At 43.6% G+C, this 27,466-nt stretch overlaps 1 protein-coding gene across 3 annotated transcripts; it reads left to right on the top strand.

Moving 5' to 3' along the window:
- zmp:0000001132 (alpha-(1,3)-fucosyltransferase 7) lies at positions 1 to 27,466 on the top strand. Of its 3 annotated transcripts, none has more exons than XM_067969560.1 (2): positions 1 to 119; positions 23,102 to 27,466. In XM_067969560.1, the coding sequence occupies exon 2, from the start codon at positions 23,200 to 23,202 to the stop codon at positions 24,253 to 24,255; it is 1,056 nt and encodes a 351-aa protein (XP_067825661.1). In that variant the 5' UTR covers positions 1 to 119; positions 23,102 to 23,199; the 3' UTR covers positions 24,256 to 27,466. The 3 variants fall into 3 exon arrangements, with proteins under 3 accessions (XP_067825661.1, XP_067825663.1, XP_067825662.1); XM_067969562.1 differs by lacking the exon at positions 1 to 119 and adding an exon at positions 21,354 to 21,437; XM_067969561.1 differs by lacking the exon at positions 1 to 119 and adding an exon at positions 21,450 to 21,607.

Below are 27,466 nucleotides of genomic sequence, written 5' to 3'. Positions count from 1 at the left end.
AACAAGCTGCGACATGTTGGAGACGGGAAATGACTGTGGAGCTTGTAAAGGTGGCGAGGAGTCGGGCTGCTGTCTGAGCCACTTGCCATGCCTGCGAGCGCCCATTAGCAGCGAGGGCGGTAAGGCCAACCCGTTTTCTCTCTTGCTTCGCTTCGCTTCGTTTTTTAAATTCTGCACTCTATAAGTTATTTTCTTTCTCCACTCAGTAAACAAGGGGGTAAAGAGGACCAAAGTATAACGGGAGGGCTGCCCGGAGAGCTCGGCTCGCTGTGGAACAGAACCGTCTCCCGCCCGGGCGGCGCCCGCTTTCAATTCCCGGTCCGTGCTGAATTTGGTTGCGGAGACGGTAGAAAATGCTCCTATCGGCTTCAGTGCCCTCCCCGGGCTAAGATTTGTGTGGGGCGGAGGGTGAAATGGGCGAGGGTTTCAGCTTCTGATCGCTATCCCGGTCGCTCTCGCTTTAGCTGTGATGCCCTCCACTATTGAATAGGAATCGTTGCCTAGGTTGAAGGCTGACTAATAGCCACTTGTGGACAAGGTACCAGAGGCCTACTGAGCAGTTGGCTATTACTGCCCCCACGCTCTGCCCCCCACCAACCCCCAATCAGGGGTATCAACACGCATGTGCTCCAGGCTGCTTTGTTCAGTACTCGTATTGCTCTTAGTATCTGTCTTTTTGCATCACTGTAATGCACCTTTACTCCAAGTTAGACGTTTTCAAAACTTGCACGTGACGAATAATTATCGTGAGAATGAACATGAAGTGAAAATACTTTTCAAGTTGCCGCCATGCCCATGGATGATGGGCTGTGCTTTCTGTACCCGTCATTCCACATGCAGCAGCCTAGGCCGTCCACTGTAATCCCGCAGGTGGCCGCCCGCGGGAGAGGACAGGAGCGCACGGCGTGGCACAGAGCGCCAAGTCTCCGCCTGAAGTAACGTCGGAATCGCGGACCGACCCAAGTAAGGTCTTTGCGGCCCCGTGACATCATCCACCACAACTTCCGCCTCCACATGACGCCGGGACGCCCTGCATAAAGCAAGCGCTTTCCGCAAAGGCCTTCGTTCAAACAGCTCTGTGACTCGTATCACAGTTTTCGATGAAGGTGGCATCACACAGAGGTTGCCACGAGTTTGTGGGGGGCATGGAGGAAGTATTTCTGCTTGCATTTCTCTCTCACCCCTTTACAAGTGCTTGCTTGGCTTAGCCGGTAGCACTCTTGATCTGAGTCAGAAGGTTGCAGTTTCAAGTCCTCACTCTAGGACTAAAATGTCAGCCTAAGTTATATGCTTAAGTGAAAGAGGCAGTATTGAGAAAATACTGCCTCTGTGTTGGCTGGAAAGATATTTATCCAACAGTAGAGTTTCCGCTAGATTGTGCTGGCTTTGTCAGCGCAATCCGACCGAACCAGTGTGGAAAATCAATTAACGCTGGGCGTACGTCCACTTATTAAAAATGCTTATTTTTGTGATAAACTCATTTTCAGCTGTATTATTAAAACTGCAACAGGTTACCGCTCTTAAATACATCTTACATACATCAAAGAATATTTTTTATTGCAAAAAGGAAAAAAAATAAACAATTATGCTCTATTATGCTGCTGGATTGTGCTGATCCACGGAAGATTTTACGTTTGTGATTATGCAAATATATTTTCACGGAAACTCGAACTGTAACCTAACCGGCGCAATTCTTGGGTCCAATTGCCAATTGCACCCAAAGCGGAAACTCTAGGCCCAAATACTTAGCAAGCTATCTTGTGTTTGCTATCTCTTGGAGAAAGTTTCCCATGGTCACGATGTGCGAGCAACATCACAAACATTACAAGACCGTTCCTACGTTGGCTTTTCCTAGCAAAATCATAAATGCATTTTAAAAGAACACTTAAAATTTCACTAGAAATAACAATCACAGGAAATCTTCACACTGTTTACAATGCCACGGAGAGGTAATAACTAAAGGAAATCTCCTCCACTGTGAATAAATTATGTCTTTATTAAAAGGTTTGGGACCTTGTTACATTGAGGAATGTATTTCTAGTTTTGCTGCTTTTCTCATTAACCTATTAAATCAAACTCAAGATTCATGATTACATTACTTGAAACCATAATTGTGACACTTCCTATTGCTGCACAATTATGACTTTGTGCTGGTCAGCTGGACTTTGTATTTATTTATTTTTAATCAGGGTGTACAATGTGCTTCAGAATTATCTGAGGATAAATTCATGGCTGTGTCTCTACCCTGCCCCTTATCACACCTCTCCTGAAGATGCAGACCTGTGACGGGATACAGATCCATGGGCACAGATATCTAGACATGGTCATACTTCACGTGTGGTCCTTGCCAGTGAGTGCCGGCCAGATGATCCAGCGGTTGGGGTCATCTCATCCTCGTCCAGCGATCACACCTGCATGGTTTCCAACAGAAGTCACTGGGGATCAGGAGCAGGTACACTATTCATTTTCCCTTCCCTAACTCAGGGGCCTGAGGTCGATTGTAGCACCCGCAATGGCCACCCCTGTAAGTCAGACTGAAGATCAACACCAGGACTTCCCTGTGATCTATATGGCCGAGAGACTTTGGGTATATTTCACAAGATCTGCTTTCAGGAGAATCGAAGGATCAACAGTCGCTACTTTTGGCAGCTGATTCCACAAAGTCTCTGCACAAGTCCCGTGGCCCCTGGTTTCCTAATTTTGAAATAACATCCTCTTCCATATTCAAATTGAATTCCTTTACCGTCACAGTGGCTTATGGCTCAGTGAAATTTTTTGTGAGCAGTTGAGCTGATTACACTGCTATGGCCCCAGGCCACGTTGCCTTTGGTGTTAGCTGTGGCTCAGTTGGTAGCACAGCTCGCTTCTGAGTCATGAATGGTGTGGGTTCAAACCCTACGCCAGAGATCTGAACACAAAATCCAGGCTGAAACTTGAGTACTGTATTGAGGGAGTGCTGCTCTGTCAGAGGTGCTGTCCTTTGGATGTAGATGTTAAACTGAGGCCTTTGGGATGTTATGAAAGGTACTGTATAAATGTAAGTCTTTCCGTACCTGAAACCATACACGAGCAAAGAATCAATGCCTTCAGGAGGCAGCAGGGGAAAATTGACACAGAGATAAATCCATGCTCCTAATGACCTCATTCTCAAATAATTTCTGGCATACACAATATTCCCTGTTTTTTTTCTATTTGTTCCACTTAAGGGCAAATTATATTTATTATTTGATCTGGCCTCAGGACTGGAGATGGAACTTCTGTGCTGTTTGTGATGTTGATGCGTGTCCTTTCGACATTCAATCTTAGCATCCTATTACCCCCGCCCTATTGTAAAGTGGAAGGAAAGTCCAAGGAAAGGGCACTTTTTATTGACGGTTCTTACCCAATCCGTGTGTGAAATGCATAGTCATAAAATATTTCCTGCTGTTTTTTGAAAAAACAAATGAATCGGGTTTTCTAACCCAGCAGGAACCCGCCATTTTAAGTCTCATCTTTCAGCCGATAAGGTGACGCCTGCTACAGAAGATCTGCCTCTTCATGGAGCAGATCCAATCCTTTGAACAGGGGAAGGGGGCAGGGTCCAAAATTTACACCGGCCTGGGAGTTGATCCAGAGCCACCCAGTCCCAGAAAACATGTCACAGCCCACTGAGCCGGAATAAAAGAAGAAGTTCCTTTCTAATCCCCATTCACCTTTCCACCCCCACCTCCCTGCACTTTCAATCCTGACGCACTGTTCCCTGATGCCTGAGTTTGGAGTTAGGACTAAATGTACCATTAGAGGGGAGGTGCCTTTAAATTTTTATGCCACTAACTCATTCCAAAGTACAACTTCAAGAGGATACAGTCAGGCTGGTGGCATGGGCGGACACGTGGCAGATGAAGTTTAACGTGGAAAAATGCGATGTGATGCATTTCGGTAGGAAAAATGAGAGGCAATATTAACTAGAGGACACAATTCTAAAAGGGATGGAGGAACAGAGGGATCCGGGGGTAAATGTGCACAAATTATTGAAGGCGGCAGGGCAGGTTGAGAAAGCGGTTAAAAAAGCATACGGGATCCTGGGCTTTATAAAGAGAGGCATAGAGTACAAAAGTATGGAAGTCATGTTGAACCTTTATAAAACACTGGTTCGGCCACAACTGGAGTATTGTGTCCAGTTCTGGGCACCGCACTTTAGGAGGGATGTGAAGGCCTTAGAGAGAGTGCAGAGGAGATTTATTAGAATGATTCCAGGGATGAGGGACTTAAATTATGTGGATAGATTGGAGAAGCTGGGATTGTTCTCCTTGGAACAGAGAAGGTTGAGAGGAGATTTGATAGAGGTGTTCAAAATCATGAGAGTTCTAGACAGAGTAGATAGAGAGAAACTGTTCCCATTGGTACATAGATCATTGAAGTGTCATGAACAGGTACATAGATCATTGAAGTGTCATGAACAGGTGCAGAAAATAATCAAGAAGGCAAATGGAATGCTGGCCTTTATATCGAGAGGACTAGAGTACAAGGGGGCAGAAGTTATGCTGCAGCTATACAAAACCCTGGTTAGACCGCACCTGGAGTACTGTGAGCAGTTCTGGGCACCGCACCTTCGGAAGGACATATTGGCCTTGGAGGGAGTGCAGCGTAGGTTTACTAGAATGATAACTGGACTTCAAGGGTTAAGTTACGAGGAGAGATTACACAAATTGGGGTTGTATTCTCTAGAGTTTAGAAGGTTAAAGGGTGATCTGATCGAAGTTTATAAGATACTAAGGGGAACAGATAGGGTGGATAGAGAGAAACTATTTCTGCTGGTTGGGGATTCTAGGAGTAGGGGGCACAGTCTAAAAATTAGAGCCAGACTTTTCAGGAGAGAGATTAGAAAACATTTCTACACACAAAGGGTGGTAGAAGTTTGGAACTCTCTTCCGCAAACGGCAATTGATACTAGCTCAATTGCTAAATTTAAATCTGAGATAGATAGCTTTTTGGCAACCAAAGGTATTATGGGATATGGGCTAAAGGCAGGTATATGGAGCTAGATCACAGATCAGCCATGATCTTATCAAATGGCGGAGCAGGCACGAGGGGCTGAATGGCCTACTCCTGTTCCTATGTTCCTATTGGTGGAAGTGTCAAGAACCAGAGGGCATAGATTTAAGGTGATTGACAAAAGAACCAAAGGTGATATGACGAAAACTTCTTTACACAGCGAGTGGTTAGGATTTGGAATGCAGTGCCCGAGGGGGTGGTGGAGGCAAATTCAATCAGGGCCTTCAAAAGGGAACTGGATAAGTACTTGAAACGAAAAAATTTGCAGGGCCACGGGGATAGGGCGGGGGAGTGGGACTAGCTCGATTGCTCTTGCATAGAGCTGGCGCAGACTCGATGGGCCAAATGGCCTGCTTCCGTGCTGTAATCTTTCTATGTTTCTATGATTCTCACTGGTGACTTGTTAATCAGTCTCCAGTCCATCCTAGCATAAGGCAAATCCTGAATGACCAATGTACCAAGGCTGCCAACATTATTCAAATTTGATGCTGGGTGGAGGTGAATGAACAAACGGTTTCAGAGTGGCAGGATTTCCCAAGGCTCTATAAATGCTATAAGAACGTATAAAAATGTAAGAAATAGGAGCAGGAGTAGTCCATACGGCCCCTCGAGCCTGCTCCGCCATTCAATAAGATCGTGATCTTCTACCTCAACTCCACTTTCCCGATCCCCATATCCCTTGATTCCCTTAGTGTCCAAAAATCTATCAATCTCAGCCTTGAATATACTCAATGACTGAGCATCTGGGGTAGATAATTCCAAAGATTCACACTATCTGAGTGAAGAAATTTTTCCTCATCTCTGTCCTAAATGGCCGACCCCTTATCTTGAGACTTTACCCCCTCGTTCTATACTCTCTAGCCAGGGGAAATAATCTCTCACCATCTACCCTGTCAAGCCCTCTAAGAATTTTATAATTGACTGCACTCGTATATCAAGTCCCACTCCAGAGACTTGAGCACAAAATCTAAATATGTATTAAAATGATGATTAGCCGTAAACACGGAGTGGCAAGATTTCCCTCTTGGGCTGTGCCACTGTCAGTGTGACAGGGGGTGGGAGTCCCGCCCAACAGCCTCACCACTCGCACTGGCAAAGTTCTCGCCGTCCGCCTAATTTCAATATTTCTGGTGGGCTTCAGGTCCCTTCAGGTCTCTGCAATCAATTAGACTACCTGGGTTGGCCTTTTAGTTCAAGGTGTCAGCCGTGGCTCAGTGCTAGTACTCTTGCCTCGGAGTCAGAAGGTCATGGGTTCAAGTCCTACTCCAGAGACTTGAGCATAAAATCTAGTTGACACTCCAGTGCAGTACCGAGGGAGTGCTGCACTGTCGGAGGTGCCGTCCTTCGGATGAGATGTTAAACCGAGGCCCTATCTGCCCTCTCAGGTGGGTGTAAAAGATGCCATGGTACTATTCAAAGGAAAACAGGGGAGTTCTCCCTGGTGTCCTGGCCAATATTTATACCTCAACCAACATCACCAAAACAGATTATCTGGTTATTATCACATTGCTGTTTGTGGGACCTTGCTGTGCACAAATTGGCTACAGCGTTTCTCACATTACAACAGTGACTACACTTCATAAAGCACTTAATTGTGGCTGTAAAGCACTTTGGGACGTCCTGAGGTTGTGAAAGGCGCAATATAAATGCAATTCTTTCTGTCTTTCTTTTCATATATCCTGACTAACAATCCTCATCACTGAATTAACAGAAATGGAATTCGATCCCTAGGTTACTCCAGGCACCAGTTCATTCACACAAATGCTGGCAGCTGCCTTGATGTGTTTACACTCGGGCAGTCCAACATTCCTACGAACTTTCAAAATAGAGGTCAAGTCTCAGGGTTGCTTTGTGGAGACAAAGACTACCCTCTCCTCCACGGGCTCATGACTCCATTGTGCAATATAGAGAGATACAATGAGACTCACATAAGAACAAGAATTTGCATTGAGCAAACAACAGATGCCTGGACAGTTTGTGGTGGTGGGGGGGGAGCGATTGGCCTTCAGAGTACCCCCAGCACGGTCTCATGAATTATGCTAGCCTGTTGTGACTTTGCACAACTTTGCAATCGAGAAATCCACTCAGCCTGACGTATCAGGGAGGGGGAGGGGAGACCCGGATGGCAATACCGTGGAGACTGAGTATCAGCTGCAGGAAGAGGAAGCAGACAAACCAACCGCCATAGCAGTTCGAGAAGAGTGACTGTGGCTTATTCAGGGCTCCTTCACTGAAGGATAAGGCACGACTTGTCAATTCACACTTCCCTTCCAGTGTTGCCCTGCTTTTCTATTCATTCCATCCAAGCCTCGTTGAATGTAGCAGTGTGTGGAGAAAACAAAACCACTACATTAGTAACAGAACAAAGTATAACACTGTGTTACAGAAGAGCAACATAAACCATTCCCCCAGTGGGTAAAGAAGTTGTGTGCAATATGTGACACTTCACTGTAAATCCTGTAAAAGCTTCTATAAATATGTCAAGAGAAGAAGATTAGTGAAGACAAATGTAGGTTCCTTACAGTCAGAAATGAGGGGAATTATAATGGGGAACAAAGAAATGGCAGAACAATTAAACACACATTTTGGTTCTGTCTTCACAAAGGAGGACACAAATAACCTCCCGGAAATGTTAGGGAACCAAGGGTCTAGTGAGAGGGAGGAACTGAAGGAAATCAGTATTGGTAAAAAAAATAGTGCTAGGGAAATTAATGGGGCTAAAGGCTGACAAATCCCCAGGGCCTGATAATCTACATCCCAGAGTACTAAAGGAAGTGGCCCTGGAAATAGTGGATGCATTGGTGATCATCTTCCAAACTTCGATAGACTCTGGAACAATTCCTACAGATTGGAGGGTGGCAAATGTAACCCCACTATTTAAAAAAAGAGGGAGAGAAAAAACAGGGAATTACAGACCAGTTAGCCTAACATCAGTAGTGGGGAAAATGCTAGAGTCCATTATAAAGGATGTGATAACAGGACACTTGGAAGGCATTAACGGGATTGGACAAAGTTAACATGGGTTTATGAAAGGGAAATCATGCTTAACAAATCTACTGGAGTTTTTTGAGGAGGTAACTAGTAGAATAGATAGGGGAGAACCAGCGGATGTGGTGTATTTGGATTTTCAGAAGGCTTTTGATAAGGTCCCACACAAGAGGTTAGTGTGCAAAATTAAAGCACATGAGATTGGGGGGAATTTACTGGCATGGTTTGAGAATTGGTTGACAGACAGGAAACAGAGAGTAGGAATAAACGGGTCTTTCTCCGGGTGGCAGGCAGTGACTAGTGGGGTACCACAGGGATCAGTGCTTGGGCTCCAGCTGTTCACAATATATATCAATGATTTGGATGAGGGAACGGAATGTAACATTTCCAAGTTTGCAGATGACAAAAAGCTGGGGTGGAATGTGAGCTGTGAGGAGGATGCAAAGAGGTGCCAATGTGATTTAGACAAGTTGGGTGAGTGGGCAAGAACATGGCAGATGCAGTATAACGTAAATAAATGTGAGGTTATCCACTTTAGTTGTAAAAACAGAAAGACAGATTATCTGAACGGTGATAGATTGGGAAAAGGGGAGGTGCAACGAGACCTGGGTGTCCTTGTACACCAGTCGCTGAAAGCGAGCATTCAGGTGCAGCAAGCAGTTAGGAAGGCGAATGGTATGTTGGCGTTCATTGCAAGAGGATTTGAGTACAGGAACAGGGATGTCTTACTGCAGTTATACAGGGCCTTGGTGAGACCACATCCGGAGTATTGTGTGCAGTTTTGGTCTCCTTATCTGAGGAAGGATGTCCTTGCCATGGAGAGAGTACAACGAAGGTTTCCCAGACTGATTCCTGGGAAGGCAGGACTGACGTATGAGGAGAGATTGGGTCGACTAGGCCTATATTCACTAGAGTTTAGAAGAATGAGAGGTGATCTCATCGAAACATATAAAATTCTAACAGGATTAGACAGACGAGATGCAGGGAGGATGTTCCCGATGGATGGGGAGTCCAGAACCAGGGTCACAGTCTCAGGATACGGGGTATGCCATTTAGAACTGAGATGAGGAGAAATTTCTTCACTCAGAGGGCGGTGAACCTATGGAATTCTCTACCACAGAAGACAGTGGAGGACAAGTCATTAGATGTATTCAAGAAGGAGATAGATATATTTCTTAATACTAAAGGGATCAAGGGAAATGGGGGAAAAGCGGGAACAGGGTAATGAGTTAGACGATCAGCCTTGATCATTTTGAATGGTGGAGCAGGCCCAAATGGCCGAATGGCCTACTCTTGCTCCTATTTTCTATCTTTCTAGGAACATAGGAACATTCAGCCCCTCGTGCCTGCTCCGCCATTTGATAAGATCATGGCTGATCTGTGATCTAGCTCCATATACCTGCCTTTGGCCCATATCCCTTAATACCTTTGGTTGCCAAAAAGCTATCTATCTCACATTTAAATTTAGCAATTGAGCTAGTATCAATTGCCGTTTGCGGAAGAGAGTTCTAAACTTCTACCACCCTTTGTGTGTGGAAATGTTTTCTAATCTCACTCCTGAAAGGTCTAGCTCTAATTTTTAGACTGTGCCCCCTACTCCTAGAATCCCCAACCAGCGGAAATAGTTTCTCTCTATCCACCCTATCTGTTCCCCTTAATATCTTATAAACTTCGATCAGATCACCCTTTAACCTTCTAAACTCTAGAGAATACAACCCCAATTTGTGTAATCTCTCCTCGTAATTTAACCCTTGAAGTCTAGGTATCATTCTAGTAAACCTACGCTGCACTCCCTCCAAGGCCAATATGTCCTTCCGAAGGTGCGGTGCCCAGAACTGCTCACAGTACTCCAGGTGCAGTCTAACCAGGGTTTTTTATAGTTGCAGCATAACTTCTGCCCCCTTGTACTCTAGTCCTCTCGATATAAAGGCCAGCATTCCATTAGCCTTATTGATTATTTTCTGCACCTGTTCATGACACTTCAATGATCTATGTACCTGAACCCCTAAGTCCCTTTGGACATCCACTGTTTTTAACTTTTTACCATTTAGAAAGTACCCTGTTCTATCCTTTTTTGATCCAAAGTGGATGACCTCACATTTATCTACATTGAATTCCATTTGCCACAGTTTTGCCCATTCACTTAATCTATCAATATCACTTTGTAATTTTATGTTTTCATCTACACTGCTTACAATGCCACCAATCTTTGTGTCATCGGCAAACTTAGATATGAGACTTTCTAAGCCTTCATCTAAGTCGTTAATAAATATTGTGAATAATTGAGGCCCCAAGACAGATCCCTGCGGGACTCCATTAGTCACATCCTGCCAATTTGAGTACCTACCTATTATCCCTACTCTCTGTCGCCTTTCGCTCAGCCAACTTCCTAATCAAGTCCATACTTTTCCCTCGATTCCATGGGCTTCTATCTTAGCTAACAGTTTCTTATGTGGGACTTTATCAAATGCCTTCTGGAAGTCCATATAAATAACATCCATTCTCCTGTCCACTACTTTAGTCACCTCTTCAAAAAATTCAATCAGGTTTGTCAGGCACGACCTACCTTTCACAAATCCATGCTGGCTCTCTCTGATTAACTGAAAATTCTCGAGGTGTTCATTCATGCTATCCTTAATTATAGACTCCAGTATTTTCCCCACAACAGATGTTAGGCTAACTGGCCTATAATTCTTTGGTTTCCCTCTCTTTCCTTTCTTAAAAAGTGGAGTGAAATGCACAATTTTCCAATCTAGAGGGATAGTACCTGAATCTAGAGAACTTTGAAAGATTATAGTTAGGGCATCTACAATGTGCTCACCTACTTCCTTTAAATCCCTGGGATGGAAACCATCTGGTCCTGGGGATTTGTCACTCTTTAGTGCTGTTATTTTCTTCATTACTGTTGCTTTACTTATGTTAATTTTATCGAGTCCCTGACTCCGATTCAATATTCGTTTTCTTGGGATTTCCGGCATGCTATCCTCTTTTCCTACTGTAAATACTGACGCAAAGTAATTGTTCAACATGTCCACCATTTCCCCATTATCAATGACAATATCCCCACTTTCAGTTTTTAAGGGGCCAACACTGCTCCTGACTACCCTCTCTTTTCTAATATAACTATAAAAGTTCTTCGTATTGGTTTTGATATCCCTTGCAAGTTTCTTTTCATACTCTCTTTTTATCTGTTTTGTGACCCTTTGTTGATCTTTGTATCTTTACCTTTCACCAGGATCTGTGCCATTTTTGCCTTTTTGTATGCCCTTTCCTTATGTCTTATACTGTCCCTTACCTCTTTAGTTGTCCATGGCTTTTTTTTTGGCAAGTAGAGTTCTAGCCCATCTGTATCACGTTAAATGTTTCTTTAAACATTTCCCACTGATCATCAGTCGTTTTACCCATTAACAGATTTGCCCAGTTTACTGTGGACAGTCTCTGTCTCATCCCATTGAAGTCGGCCTTACCCAAGTCTAGAATCTTAGCAGCTGACTCACTTTTTTCCCTTTCAAACGCTACATTGCACTCGATCATGTTATGATCGCTATTGGATAGATGTTCGCCCACAGATAAGCTGTTAACTAAATCTGGTTCATTACTCATTACTAAATCTAGTATGGCTTGCCCCCTTGTTGCCTCTAGGACATACTGCTATAGAAAACTATCCCGGACACACTCAAGAAATTCATTACCTTTCTGACAGTTGCTAGGCTGCTTTTCCAATCTATGTGAAGGTTAAAGTCCCCCATTAAGACCACTATGCCTTTGTTACACGCTTGTCTAATCTCTGCATTTATACAATCTAGCACTTCAGAGCTGCTGCCAGGGGTCCTATACACAATTCCCACTATAATCTTAGATCCTTTCCTATTTCTCAATTCAACCTATAAGGTTTCTGTTGGCTGCTTACCTCTCTTTATATCCTCCTTTATCATTGAAGTGATTTCATCTCTAATCACTAAGGCTACTCCTCCCCCTCTTCCATTTTCCCTATCTCTCCTGTAGACCTTATAACCCGGTATATTTAGTTCCCAATCCTGACCATCCTGCAGCCATGTCTCAGTAATAGCTATCATGTCATACCCTCCAATTTGAATTTGAACCTGTAGTTCATTTAATTTATTCCTTATACTCTGTGCATTTGTATATAGAACTCTTAGTTGGGCCACACACCCTAGCCTGACCTTCAGCTTTGATGCTGGGTTAATCGCCTTACGCCTTCTAGTTTTCACTTTATCTGTAGTGCCTAAAGTACACTTTCTTTCTGCTGCTCTACGCTTTTCCCTTTCACTTGTTCTTGAACAACTGTTTGTACTATTTGTATTGCAAATTTGCCCTGGGTCTTCCCCTCTCTTGCTGCTCTCAACTTTACTCCCTTCTGACTCCCCAATGAGGTTCCCATCCCCCTGCCACTCTAGTTTAAACCTTCCCCAACAGCACTAGCAAACACCCCCACGAGGACATTTGTCCCGGTCCTGCTCGGGTGTAACCCGTCCCGCTTGTACAGGTCCCACCTTCCCCAGAACCAGTCCCAATGTCCCAGGAATCTAAATCCCTCCCTCCTACACCATCCCTGCAGCCATGCATTCATCCTGTCTATTCTCCTGTTCCTATACTCTCTAGCACGTGGCACCGGTAATAATCCTGAGATCACTACCTTTGAGGTCCTGCTTTTTAATTTATCTCCTAACTCCTTAAATTCACCTTGCAGGACCTCATCCCTTTTTTTACCTATGTTGTTGGTACCGATATGGACCACAACTACTGGCTGTTCACCCTCTCCCTCCAGAATGCCCTGCAGCCGCTCCGTGACATCCTTGACCCTAGCACCAGGGAGGCAACATACCATCCTGGAGTCACGTTTGCGGCCGCAGAAACGCCTATCTGTTCCCCTTAAAATTGAATCCCCTATCACTATAGCCCTGCCACTCTTCTTCCTCCCCTCTTGTGCAGCAGAGCCACCCATGGTGCCACGAACTTGGCTCTTGCTGCTTTCCCCTGATATGCCATCTCCCCCAACAGTATCTAAAGTGTCCAAACACTTGGTGAACTTCCTATTTTCCCTAAGCTCTATTCAAACATTACATCTAAGTGCAACCTGAGGGCCAGGGGTCTGAGATGTGGACGGCAATTCAGAAAGATCATGGCCTCGATCTTAACTCTCCCTCCCGCCACTGGCCTGGCGGAAACCAGGTTCGGGGGGGGCTGTTAAAATGGAGCAGGAGGACTCACCTACTCCTTTCCCGCCCCGATCTGGCTGACTGCAATTTTAAATTGCAAACGGGCAAAGGACACCTGGCCAAAGCTGTGGGGGTCCTCTTTAAATATGCTTATAATGGGTAGCCAATCCGATATCGCTCGCTTCACACTGTCGCACGAAGTTAAATTGAGCGCCCTGGTTAGTATTGGCTCCAGATCAGAAGGACCCAGCAATAAGTAACTGTCTTCATTCCCTATTTTCAAGATATTTTTGCATCTGTAACAAAATGTAACATTTATAAGTGTGACGTGTGAATTACTATTATTATTAGCAGATATTTGTTATTTATATTAATGATTTGGATGAGAATTTAGGAGGCATGGTTAGTAAGTTTGCAGATGACACCAAGATTGGTGGCATCGTGGACAGTGAAGAAGGTTATCTAGGATTGCAACGGGATCTTGATAAATTGGGCCAGTGGGCCGATGAATGGCAGATGGAGTTTAATTTAGATAAATGTGAGGTGATGCATTTTGGGAGATCGAATCGGGCCAGGACCTACTCCGTTAATGGTAGGGCGTTGGGGAGAGTTATAGAACAAAGAGATCTAGGAGTACAGGTTCATAGCTCCTTGAAAGTGGAGTCACAGGTGGATAGGGTGGTGAAGAAGGCATTCAGCTTGCTTGGTTTCATTGGTCAGAACATTGAATACAGGAGTTGGGATGTCTTGTTGAAGTTGTACAAGACATTAGTTAGGCCACACTTGGAATACTGTGTACAGTTCTGGTCACCCTATTATAGAAAGGATATTATTAAACTAGAAAGAGTACAGAAAAGATTTACTAGGATGCTACCGGGACTTGATGGTTTGACTTATAGGGAGAGGTTAGATAGACTGGGACTTTTTTCCCTGGAGAGTAGGAGGTTAAGGGGTGATCTTATAGAAGTCTATAAAATAATGAGGGGCATAGATAAGGTAGATAGTCAAAATCTTTTCCCAAAGGTAGGGGAGTCTATAACGAGGGGACATAGATTTAAGGTGAGAGGGGAGAGATACAAAAGGGTCCAGAGGGGCAATTTTTTCACTCAAAGGGTGGTGAGTGTCTGGAACGAGCTGCCAGAGGCAGTAGTAGAGGCGGGTACAATTTTGTCTTTTAAAAAGCATTTGGACAGTTACATGGGTAAGATGGGTATAGAGGGATATGGGCCAAGTGCAGGCAATTGGGACTAGCTTAGTGGTATAAACTGGGCGACATGGACATGTTGGGCCGAAGGGCCTGTTTCCATGTTGTAAACTTCTATGATTCTATGATTCTATATCCCGTGATGTTGCTCACAATGAATGAGAGGACGTACTATTTATCACAATGGGGTGTTATGCCGTGTAACATACAATCAGGGCCCACTGACCCATGATAACCAAACAAGATTGATTTTCCAGATTCTGACATGCCAACAGCATGCATTGGAAAATCACAAGCCTCACACTGACAGGGAAGGAAAGAAAGATCTTGCATTTAAATAGCACCTTACACACTTTCGGGACGTCCCAAAGCACTTTGCAGCCAATGATGTACTTTTGAAGTACAGTCACTGTTGTAATGTAGGAAACGCAACAACCGATTTTCACACAGCAAGATCCCACAAACAGCGATGAGATAATGACCAGATAATCTGTTTTAGTGATGTTGGTTGAGGGATAAACATCGGCCAGGACACCGGGGAAAAACTGTTCTTCTTCGAATTATGCCGAGGGATCTCTTACATTGACCCGAGAGGTCAGGCAGGGCCTCGGTTTAACGTCTCATCTGAAAGACGGCACCTCTGACAGTGCAGCACTCCCTCAGCACTGCACTGGAGTGTCCGCCTAGATTATGTGCTCAACTCCCTAGAGTGGGATTTGAACCTTGTGACTCGGAGGGAAGAGTGCTACCACTGAGCCACAGTTGTCACTAATATGACTTCTGGTAATATATTTTGGGTTTTGCGAATAAAGGAAATATTGCTGAAAAATAAAAGAATGAAAGTAAAGAAGGCAAAATGTGCAGGAAGAATTACATAGAAATAGAATTGATTGTAATTGAAAATGAGAATAACTTGTATATTGAAAGGTTTTATCTAATTGTACGAGGTTACCTTTCCACCATCGTGGGTTTGTGTGAGGAGCCAAAGGTTTTGCGTAAAGGTTGTGTTGGCCGGTGTGTCATAGTGCGAGTGTCATGAGGCAGGAAGTTGGGGTTTAAGTGGAAGACTTGTTATTTTCAAAGGGGTTGATTTTGTGTTGGATTGTATTATGTGATTGTGATGTTGGATATGTGACGGCAGAGGGTGTAGTTTGGGGAGCTTTAAAACATTAAGAGAGTAAAGAGGAGGAAATAATTGCGCTGTGGAGAGGCTAGTGATGGTGAGTGGGTGGTGAAGGTTGAGCGACTGGGAGTCGTGAAAAGTTTCTGAAAAAAAGTAGGATGAGGAAAGTTAAGCGTTGAAGGGAATTTCATATTGTGGAGTGGTCAGCATGAAAGTCATTGAGGATGATGTACAAGCAGTCAGCAGTGGCTCAGTCAGAAGGTTGTAAGTGCAAATCCCACTTCAGAGACTTGAACACAAAATCCAAGCTGACACTTCAGTGCGGTACTGATGGAGTACTGCAATGTCCGAAGTGCCATCTTTTGGATTAGACGTTAAACCGAGGCCCTGTCTGCCCTCTCCGGTGGATGTAAAAGATCCCATGACATTTTTCGAAGAAAAGCAGGGGAGTTCTTCCCAGCGGCCCGGCCAATATTTGTTCCTCAACCAACACCTAAAAGCATATTATCGGGTCATTATCAAATTGCTGCTTGTGGGAGATTGCTGTGCACAAATTAGCTATTGCAGTTCCTACATTACAACAGTGGCTACACTTCAAAGCAGTAAAGCGCTTTGGGACGTCCTGAGGTCGTGAAAGGCACTATATAAATGCAAGACTGTCAGCTGGCCATCCCTGCACAAACTCGCCAAAATTACCTGCTCCAGTGCTTGCGTGCCTATACAATGGCATTTACTGTGTTTGAAATGCCTGCACAATGTTTTAATTTGAAAGTCCTTGGTTCCCAGGCCCATAATTTTTAGCCAAAGAGATTATGATGGCAAGCTACAGTTCCCAGCATGCACCTGTCATACAACTTATAGCATTTTTTCGGACTGATAGCAAGAGACGTCTGTTCACAGAGCAGGGTGTGACATGTTGTTACATAGAATTACATAGAATTTACAGCACAGAAATAGGCCATGCCGGTGTTTATGCTCCACACAAGCCTCCTCCCACCCCTCTTCATCGAACCCTATCAGCATAACCTTCTATTCCTTTTTCCCTCATGTGTTTATCGAGCTTCCCCTTAAATGCATCTATGCTAGTTGCCTCAACTACTCCTTGCGGTAGCGAGTTCCACATTCTAACCACTCTCTGGGTAAAGATGTTTCTCCTGAATTCCCTATTAGATTTATTGGTGACTATCTTATATTTATGGCCCCTAGTTTTGGTCTCCCCCACAAGTGAATACGTCTTCTCGATATCTACCCTATCAAACCCTTTCATAATTTTAAAGACCTCTCTCTGGTCACCCTTCAGTCTTCTCTTTTCTAGAGAAAAGAGCCCCAGCCTGTTCAACCTTTCCTGATAGGTATAACCTCTCAGTTCTGGTATCATCTTAGTAAATCTTTTTCGCACCTTCTCCAGTGCCTCTATATCCTTTTTATAAGAGACCAGAACGGTTCACTGTACTCCAAGTGAGGTTTCACCAAGATTCTATACAAGTTTAACATAACTTCACTGCTTTTCAATTCTATCCATCAAAAAATTAATCCAGTGCCTTGTTTGCTTTTTTATGGCTTACGTCGCTACTTTTAGTGATTTGTGTATCTGTACCCCCAGATCCCTCTGCTCCTCTATCCCATTTAGACTCTTATTTTCCAAGCAGTATGTGGCCTCCTTACTCTTCCTACCAAAATGCACCACCTCACACTTATCTATATTTAAATTCATTTGCCAATTACATGCCCATTCTGCAAATTTATTAATGTCTTCTTGTATTTTGTTGCAGTCCTCCTCAGTATTATACCCCCCAATTTGTTGTCATCTGCAAATTTTGAAATTGTACTTCCGATTCCCGAGTCCAAATCGTTAATGTAAATTGTGAACAACAGTGGTCCCAGCACCGATCCTTGTGGAACATCACTTCCCACCTTTTGCCAGTCTGAGTAATTACCCTTAACCTCTATTCTCTGTTTTAGTAAGCAGCACTTCCTCCAATGGAAAATTACTGAGTTAACCAAGGTATAAATCGGCAGAAAAAGATCGAGCATGGATTCCAAGTTTTCCAAAAGTAACTTTGAAAGCATATTATATATTAGCTGATGTCCCAAAACAACTGCAGTAACAGAGCCAGAGGAAAGAAACAGTGAAAGGGCAAAAGACTCAGAAGGCCTTTATATTTTGTGTTATATTCTAAATGATTCCTGGAAGGACTGTGCCATTACTCAAGTTTGGAGGAAGGTTTTGAATAAAAGTCTCAATTTAAATGTCTATTTCAGTTTATTTTGATAACATTAAGTACTGTTGCAGACATATTTGATGAGGTGCACATTAGTTTAATCTTTTCTTAAGTTTATATATTTTTTAATGTTGCCATCAAAACCCATGCCACCAACAGGCAGAGATTTATTTATTTAGTTGTTTACGCGAATGTGATATTTGAGGGAACAAACTTATTTTTTTATCTGCCTGCAGTGGGTAAAGAAAATAGTATTTTTTTTTCCCAAGAACCAATGAAAAAACGATTTATCTTTCTAAATTCATTCAATGGAGGTATACACCTCTTCCAAACACCCACAACCCTCACCCTTTGTAACAACATAACTTCTTACTCACCATGAGAAATGCTTGAGGTGATCTGTTGGTATATATTAATTGGTGGCGCAGGCACTTTTTTCTATGTGTTTTTCCTTGAAGACGACTGATAACAGATCTAATCAGATACCACTATCACAGTTTAAGACAAAACAGGAAAACAACATCCTCAAGTTCTGATCTGCCCTTCTGTACCTGACTATCTGAGGTGCATACAGGCAAATTCTGAACGCCTCAATGCTCTCTGCATAATAGCAAACTCTGCAGTTTTCTTTTCTTTTTGTTTTGTTCCTTTACCCATTTTCTTGAGTCGCTGACTCCTTGCTGAGAGGGTATTGCACTTTTATCTCCATTGAGAAAGCAAAGGGCAGAAGCAAGGCCCAGAGTGCAGGACAACATCAATCTTAGGATCCTACCGCACACAAGGAGGCCAACGGGACTGTTTCTTTAAAATTGTTTTTTTTTTACTTACCTTTTAAAATTTTACGTTTTAAATATCTCTAAGAACAATTTACTACCTGCAGGAATAAGACTCCACAGTTTCAATTGTTCCCTTTCTGGGCCAAAGAGGTTGAGTGGCATTGCAGGAACATAAATCTCATCATTAAAAGGGTCCTTATGTACCAGCCCTAACTTTCTGCGGCCAGTTTAATAGGCAATTAATGTGCAAGTGCAGCAATTTCTTGGAGCTGGCGGGGAGCTCGCGGGGAGCTCTCGTTTTCGCGAGGCTAACGGCGAAACATCCAGCAATTTGTGGGGATTCGCAACTCACAGTGTATCTATTCCTCGCCATAAATTGCTGGGTTATTTACACTAATAATGGCGCGCGCATTAAACTCGCCATTATTTTCCCAGCAAATTCTGGGCCAATATTATTTGCTAGAAGAGGCCTAAAACAGACCTTGGGCCCCTCATTTATATATGTAATGATACGAAAAAGGACCAAGGTAGGATGGAGAACAGAGCCCTGGGGAACGTCTGAGAGACGGGGAGAAAGAGTCAAAGGATGAAACAACTGCATCCTAGCTCAGCAAGAGAGAAAGGAGTAAAGCAGGGAACTATAGACCAGTCAGCCTGACATTGGTCGTGGGTAAATGCATAAAGGCCACAATACATAATAAAATCTTAGCTCTGTTAACTAAGGACAGCCAGCATTGATCTATAAGAAGCAATTTGTGTCTGACAAACTTCCTTGAAGAAATAACAGAGTGTATCGATAAAGGAGATGATATGGCTGCTGTGTCTATGGATTTTCAAAAGGCATTTGATAAGGTGCCACGTAGGAGGCTTGTTGATAAAATTAAGGGGCACGGTATTAAAGGGAATGTGCCAGCTCGGGTAGAAAGTTGGTTAAAGGATAGAATTGAGAGACTAATGGTTAATGGATATTTTTTGGACTGGAGGAATGTAAACAGTGGTGCTCCCCCCACCCCATCTCCTCTTCTCTCCCCCCACTTCTCCCCCCACTCCTCTTCTCCCCCCCCCCCCCCCAACCCCTGGCTCCTCCTCTCCACATGGGTTCTATCCGTGACCCTTTGCACTCCAGGGAAACTGCCACTCAGTGAAGGCTCTGCGCCTTGTCCAGCTGATGCCACAAGCCAACATAGTGGTTGTCATTTCCTTGACGTATGTGCACACTGCCTGATGTGACAGGTGTGTCCTGGGGTGGCTAGAAAGGAAAGCTTCATGCTGCAGTAACCTTCACTCCTACGGAAAGAGCCATCTCTGATCCAGATGTTGTGTACCGTTTGCTGTGCAGCACATGGAACAACCCTGTGGCAGCCTGTCTTGTGAGCTGAAGGTGTTTTAGGCAGGGGTCCTCTGATATGTTGAGCTACAACAAAAACATCTTGCATTGATATAGTGCTTTTAAGGTAGAACAATGCCCCAAGGTGCATCACAGAGGTGTAATCAATTAAAAAAACTGGATGCCAAGCCAAAGAAGGAGATATTTAGAGGGGTGACCAAAAGTTTGGTGAAAGAGATGGGTTTTAAGAATGGTCTTAAAGGAGGTAGAGAGACAAAGGGGCTTATGAAGGTAATTACTGGGCTGAAGGCACAGACACCAATGGTGGGGTGAAGGCCAGTGGGGATGCACAAGAGGCTAAGGACCGAGGAACAGAGAGTTTGAGGGGGAGGGCTGTAGGGCCGGAGGAGGTGCAGGTCTCGGGCTAGTGACAGGTCTGACTGCAGCGTCTCAGGAGTCTTTGCACCTGCATTGTTAGGCCCCCCACCTCTTCTTCATTTCAATTATTCAACACGGTTGGAACTCCCAAAGATAATGCCACTCTTGCCCCTTTGTAAGTTGCCACGTCAAAGCAAACAGAAACTACATATAATGAGGTAAAATATTGGAGAGGGAAAAACCAAAATAAAAATGTAAAAATATCATCCTTCCCAGCAAAACCAATTAATGAATGAAGCAAAATGCAACCAAGGAAACATTTTAAAAAATGAAAAAAGAAAGCAGAAATCCCTTTAAGAGGCCTACTAAACAGGTTTTGCTGGTTCCAATGCCTCTGCAGCCAGTTTTTAAGAGTGAGCTTCACAATGTGGGCAGAATCACACCTGATGTCAAAAAATCTAGTGTGGGCTCATTAAGCCTTTGTTTAAATAAAATTATTGAGGTCAATAGCACGGAACTCCAAAAAGGATTTGAATCCAGAAAATTGTGTGCTCAGGGATGCACAAAGTCCCTATTTCTCTCTGGTCAGTGGTGACACAAGGCACTGGGAGATTGGGGCCTTAATTCCCTGATCTTTATGAAAGCAATGTGGGCTGACTCAGTTTTTGTGCTTCAGTGCCATTCTTCTCCCACAACTGAGAATGCCAACTCACCACGGGGTTCATATTGAGCTGTGCAACACCAGAAATTATTCTGCCACCCATTTTAACAGAGGTATTGGCTCATTTACAATAAGTAACGTAATGCTTTCAATACTGATATTGCACAGCACAATCTCAACTCCCATATTAGGAATTGAGAGAGACAGCCAACATCCTAACACTGTGTAGAGCAGGGGATTGGTTTCATTAGCAGTCTCATGTGGTATCTTTGCACCTACTTAGTGTTCTCTGTAAACTGCCCATCAAGGCTTCCTGTCTGAAACTGAAATGCCACCACCTGTTAAACCATCAATGCAAATCTCATTCTACGTATCTGGGCAGCCCAATGACACAGCGTGCTGGAACATAAAATGATAGATCTTAAGCTCATGCCCTGTGAGCCACAATTTCCTCATACATCAGGTCGTCGGAGCAGAGCAAGAACAGCAGTTGCCCTGGAGGAGGAGACTCAACCCTGGGCTCTTTTTAACCCGCAACCAACTGGTCTGGACTTGATTTTTTGCTTTATAATGTGAGGTGCTATCTCCGATGTGTGAGATTATGGGATAATGTAGAAAGTTAAGTAACACTGCTAGGCACTAGGTACTGCCACTAATCTAACATAGTTCAATAGTTGGCATTGTACTGAGGCACACAGACAAGCAAGGTCGGAGGTAGGCAGCTTTTTAATGTAATTTTTTTTTTGTGTGTGTGTTGTCTCCTCTTGTTTTAGGCCTCACTGTGAGGCACTCGCTGAACAAGAGCGCAGTCCAGGCAGTCCGTTCCCAAAACAAAAATGTTTTTGCTTTATCTAGTATTAGTGGCTGTCCTTTTAAATCTGGTCATAGCACATCTGGGGGTAGATAATCGCATAATCACATAGTCCAACTGACTGGAATCTTCACAGGGAAAGACAATGTAGAATAGCTGCCCCCCAAGTCAGTAAAGATTACAAGAAAGAGGACTATGTATATATTAAATTGATCCTCATAGATTTGCTCCGCATTAGTTCGAACTTTATTTTTGCTTTTTTCCTCTGAGGAGTACATAAATAATTCTATATATCACTTGTTCATTGTTTAATAAATTTGCTTAATATTTTAAACTTATAATGAGGTCTGATGTGATGCTCGGCCACTGTTAAAGACTGGAAAATAGAAAGGCTTGCATTTATATTGTGCCTTTCATGATCTCAGGGCATCCCAAAGCACTTTACAGCCAATGAAGTACTTTTTGAAGTGTAGTCTCTGTTGCAATGTAGGAAATGTGGCAACCCATTAGCACACAGCAAGGTTCCACAAATAGCAATGTGATAATAACCAGATAATCTGTTTTGAGGGATAAATATTGGCCAGGACCCAGGGAGAACTCCCCTACTCTTCTAAGAAATAGTGCCATGGGATCTTTTACGTCTACCTGAGAGGGCCTCGGTTTAACATCTCATCCAAAAGACAGCACCTCTGACAGCGCAACACTCCCTCAGCACTACATCTGGAGCATCAGCCTAGATTTTGTGCTCAAGTCTCTGGTAGCAGGACTTGAACTCATAACCTTCTAACCTCAAGAAGGTGAGAATGCTACTAACTGAGCCACAGCTGACATGATGAGAGTACTCTAAGTTACAAAAGCTGACATCATCTATAGTAAGAATAATAGAAAAGACTTCAAAACGTAAAAATCATTGCCAATTGTACTCTTGAGTTGACCTGCACAAGATGTATGAGGACAATGCCGTCTCAGCTTACACTCTTGGGTGAGGAGAGCTAGGATCTATGGAACTGTACCCCAGGTTCAGTCAGAAAGGGAATTAATTGAGCGGGAGGTGAGGTGATCTGCATTATTATTCTTCCTTTTTGTTTAGATTTCAGCGCAGAGTTCAACATTAATTCTCAATAGGTTTAGAAACAAGTGACTTTTTTCCCCATAATTCGATTGTTACCCCTATGCTTGATGTTATGAATGGTGTAGCTTCAAATAGACAAGCAAAAATAAAAACCTTTCGCATAAAGTGATTTGTTAATAACCATCCCAGTCTGAACTGCGGATGAACTATGCAAAATACAATCTCTTACTTGTCATACTCAAAAGTGTTGATGAACGCCTGGCACCTTCAAAGGCCATGTGGCACACAGCAAATTAACCACTATCTCCCTGATGTATTCTTACAGAGACAGCTCAGAGGCAGTTCATGTTCTGCAGATGTTTGCACGAAGATTTCTACACGTTTTAGGCTGCTGTTTCTTTTTAAACGCTGGCAAGCCAACACATGGCAGTCTTGCATGTATGTTTACTACCAACATTGAAGACTGGCAAAATCTTGGTGCTGCTACTAGCAGCTGGATATTTCATGCAGATCGTGATTAACTCTCACATCAGCCAAGTGATCTGGCCAGTGAAAAGCTACGTAAAGGTTAAAGATGCTCTAATCGTGTTGGTATGGCATTGGCCATTTCTCGAAAATTCCAATGTGACAGCAGATGTTTGCCTGGATTTATATGCGATTGACAACTGTATTCTCACGAGCAACAGGTCCATGTTTAATCATGCAGATGTCGTAGTGTTCCACCATAGAGAACTCCAGGTCAAACTTTCCAGGTTGCCACAGAGGGCGAGACCTCCCAAGCAGAAGTGGCTGTGGGTATCTTTGGAGTCGCCGACTAACACAAAAAAGATTCGTCAATTCAATGGCCTCTTCAACTGGACTATGACCTACAAGACAGACTCTGACATCTTCCTCCCTTACGGGACACTCCTGCAAAGTGGCCCGCAGTCCAATTTCTTAATCCCTAAGAAATCTGGCCTTTCGACGTGGGTTGTTAGCAATTATCACAAAACTAGTCTGAGGGCAAAAGTGCATGCCAATCTATCCAAGCACATGACAGTAGACATGTATGGAAGAGCAGCCAGAAAATTCCTTCCCAGAGAAAGCCTACTGCCAACCATCTCCAACTATGCCTTTTACCTGGCTTTTGAAAATACCATACACAGAGACTACATCACCGAGAAGCTCTGGAGAAACGCTTTCATGGCTGGGTCTGTTCCCGTGGTGTTGGGGCCACCGAGAGATAACTACGAAAAGTTTGTTCCACCAGATTCCTTCATTCATGTGAATGACTTTGCCTCCGAAAAAGAGCTGTCCAATTTCCTGAGAGATCTATGGAAGAACAGCACACGGTATGAACAGTATTTCAACTGGAGGAAAAAGTATGTGGTTAAGATGTACACAGACTGGACAGAGAGGTTTTGTAACATTTGCACTAAATTCAATAGTCTTCCTCAGTCAAAAATATATCACGATTTACATAACTGGTTTCACCAGTAAAGATTTTTTAAAATCTACCTCATATATTAGAAATTTATTTCTTTAAATTTAGTAAGTTTTATTACAGATGTACAAGAAATTAAATTACAGTTGCCATTCCGAAATGTCACTTTGATATTTTAGATCATTACTTCCTATTGCTTAACCAGGGATCTCTTGAGATTGTTTCCTTGCAATCAGCTGACCCTTAGAGAGGGTGCAGAGGAGATTTACTAGAATAGTACCAGGGACGCAGGACTTCAGTTACATAGAGAGACTGGAGAAGCTGGGATTGTTCTCCTTACAGCAAAGAAGGTTAAGGAGGGATTTAATAGAGGTGTTCAAAATCATGAAGGGCTTTGATAGAGTAAATGAGGAGAACCTGTTTCCATTGGCAAAAGGGTCGGTAACCAGAGGGCACAGATTTACCGTAATTGGTAAAAGAACCAGAAGGGAGATGCGGAGAATTTTCTTTTACGCAGCGAGTTGTTATGATCTGGAATGCACTGCCTGAAAGGGTGGTGGAAGCAGATTCAATAGTAACTTTCAGGCTCAGTTACAATGCTGCTCCCAATCTCCCACCCGGCCACAAAGATGCAAATAACCTGCCAACACTCACCATGAAAGTTCACACATGATGAATCTGTGAAGTGCCGGATGTTGACACCCTAGACATGTATGACAGACCCCCAACATGAGTCAGCACTTGCAGGAGATGAAGGGAGGAACATTAGAGGGTGGGGGCAGAAATGGGTGGTCCTATTTAGGGGCGAGGGGTTGAGCAAGGGGAGCCTGATAGCCTGCTTTGGAATAAGAATGTGTAAAAGGATAGAAATGGGATCTTTCTTGCTACACTTCTCGTGCCTCAATACAATATCACAGGACATTAACATATCGAAGTATTAACATATCGAAGTATTAACATAGCAAAGTATTAACATAGCAATCATTAACATATCAAAGCGTTAACATATCAAAGCATTAACATACATCAACAACATTAACAATATTTAAAATCTCACTTTTGCTGGTGTAACTGAAGAAATGTAACAACAAACAAAATTTTGATGAATTTGCTTAACCAATTATTGCAATAACATACTTAAATTAATATACATCACATTACACAGAACTGATCATGTGAATCATCTTGTTATGTAGACAGTGATTGTTTTTGAAAAACTTGAAACCATACCTTAAGTATTTTCTGCAACTTTTTCTTTAAAGATAGTAGATGTTTATGAAAATTGACTTTTGGTGCTGATTAGATGTTCTTATATGAACTAACATGTCATGAGGGAAAGGCCAAAGAAACTCTCCCTCTTACCTCTCGGACTTGGGCTTGAATTGAAACCAAAATGGCGGCATCAATGTCCTCTCTGGGAGGAGATTTATGGGAGAGGGGTACATTTTACCAATAAGCGCTCCCAGCGTGGAGCTCCGCACCGCGGGAGCGTGTGCCAGGGGTCGGCACGCTCCCATACACTTTACTGACCACACGGGGACGCACTGACCTCTGAGCGAGAACTCCTGTCGAGCGCTCCCACGTGAAGGTCCTTTACCTGATCAACCCCGGTGGGTGGGGGGGAGAATGACTATAAGTTTAATGCCAATGATGTCGCACAGTTTCACTCAAGAGAGGTGACAAGAGCGGCCAACGTGGGGAATGGAAGCATCAGGATGGGGTAATTACTCTTCTGATACTTGGGCTCAAGGCACATTGTTGAGGCACGGCCGGGGGAGCTTTACTCTGGTTCCGGGTGCTGATATATCTAACCTGGAAGCACTTGGTGCTGATCAAAATGGGAAAGTGGTCCACCCCTCTGTTGATATTCCCCCCAACCTAATGAGCACAAAATACTCACTTTTAAAGGAATACTAAACTTGTAGATGTACTTGGGCTGACTCTCCTATGGGGTCTCCCAGTGAGGAGCGTCCCTCGCAGAGAGTACGGGTCAGGAAATCACCAACCCCCAGTCCCTGATCTTCCGTCCATTCATTTAAACGTGGCTGCCATCATGAATGTCCCCCAGTGATAAATGCCCTACCCTGTGCGGTATTGATCCATACAGAAGAGGAAGGCCCCAGTGTGTACTGATCTTAGCCAGGATGGCAATGCTACAGTTAGCCTCCGGCCTCCTGGGATAGGGAAGTGGGAGGAATAAAGAAGAATCAGCCAAGGTTACTGCTCCTGATCGCTATCCAGTGACCCTCCCCCCATCCCTGCTGCAAAAACGTATGTGTGGGCAATGGTGGGGGGAGACTGGATTGGACTTGAGTGTGAAGCCCCCACACCATCCCCAACCATTAGTCAAATTGCTTGGCCAATACTAACTCATAGAAACATAGGAACAGGAGCAGGCCATTCAGCCCCTCGAGCCTGTTCCGCCATTCAGTTAGATCATGGTTGATCTGTATCTTAACTCCATTTACCCGTCTTGGTGTCTTGGTTCTGTAACCTTTATTACCCTTGCCTAACAAAAATCTATCAATCTCAGACTTGAAATTTTCAAATGACCCCCAGCCTCAACAGCTTTTTGGGGGAGAGAGTTCCAGGTTTCCACCACCCTTTGTGTGAAGAATTACTTCCTGACATCACCCCGGAACGGCCTAGCTCTGATTTTAAGATTACGCCTCCTCGTTCTGGACTCCCCCACCAGAGGAAATAGTTTCTCTCTATCTACCTTATCAAATCTTTCAATCACCTTAAACACCTCAATTAGATCAACCCTTAATCTTCTATACCCAAGGGAATACAAGCCTAGTCTATGCAACCTGTCCTCATAATTTAACCGTTTAAGCCCTGGTGTCATTTATGTGGAATGCCCACTTGGTCAGAGTACAGTGGGCCTCCAGCACACATGAACTGGCAAGAAAAATGGGGGAGCCAATTACAGAATCCACTGATCGTTTTTCAGAGTGTGCACATGGGGGGAATTTTCTGAGATTGCATTGACGGCGATGACTCTGACCTGTTGCCAGGGCGGATCAGAAAGTCAGGGGCAATGCGCCCACCATTTCCTGACACGCACAGTTAAGGTGCGATCCCTCACCACCAACGTACTCATAATGTTTAGGCCTACGTTTGCAGAGCAGTCGTTCTATTCAGTACTAAATATAAATGGTCTTGTTTAATATCAAAGATTGTATTTAATAAAAAAACAAATAAATATATAAATGTACATATAAATAACTATAAATGCATATAGAAATAAATATACTAATGAAATGA

This window comes from Heptranchias perlo, chromosome 31, assembly GCF_035084215.1.
Source record: "Heptranchias perlo isolate sHepPer1 chromosome 31, sHepPer1.hap1, whole genome shotgun sequence".
Classification (NCBI taxonomy): domain Eukaryota; kingdom Metazoa; phylum Chordata; class Chondrichthyes; order Hexanchiformes; family Hexanchidae; genus Heptranchias; species Heptranchias perlo.
This window is presented reverse-complemented; position numbering and strand designations above follow the sequence as displayed.

Excerpts from the sequence above, each read along its gene's own strand:
- zmp:0000001132 (XM_067969560.1), top strand. The coding sequence starts at position 23,200 with ATGGCAGTCTTGCATGTATGTTTACTACCAACATTGAAGACTGGCAAA.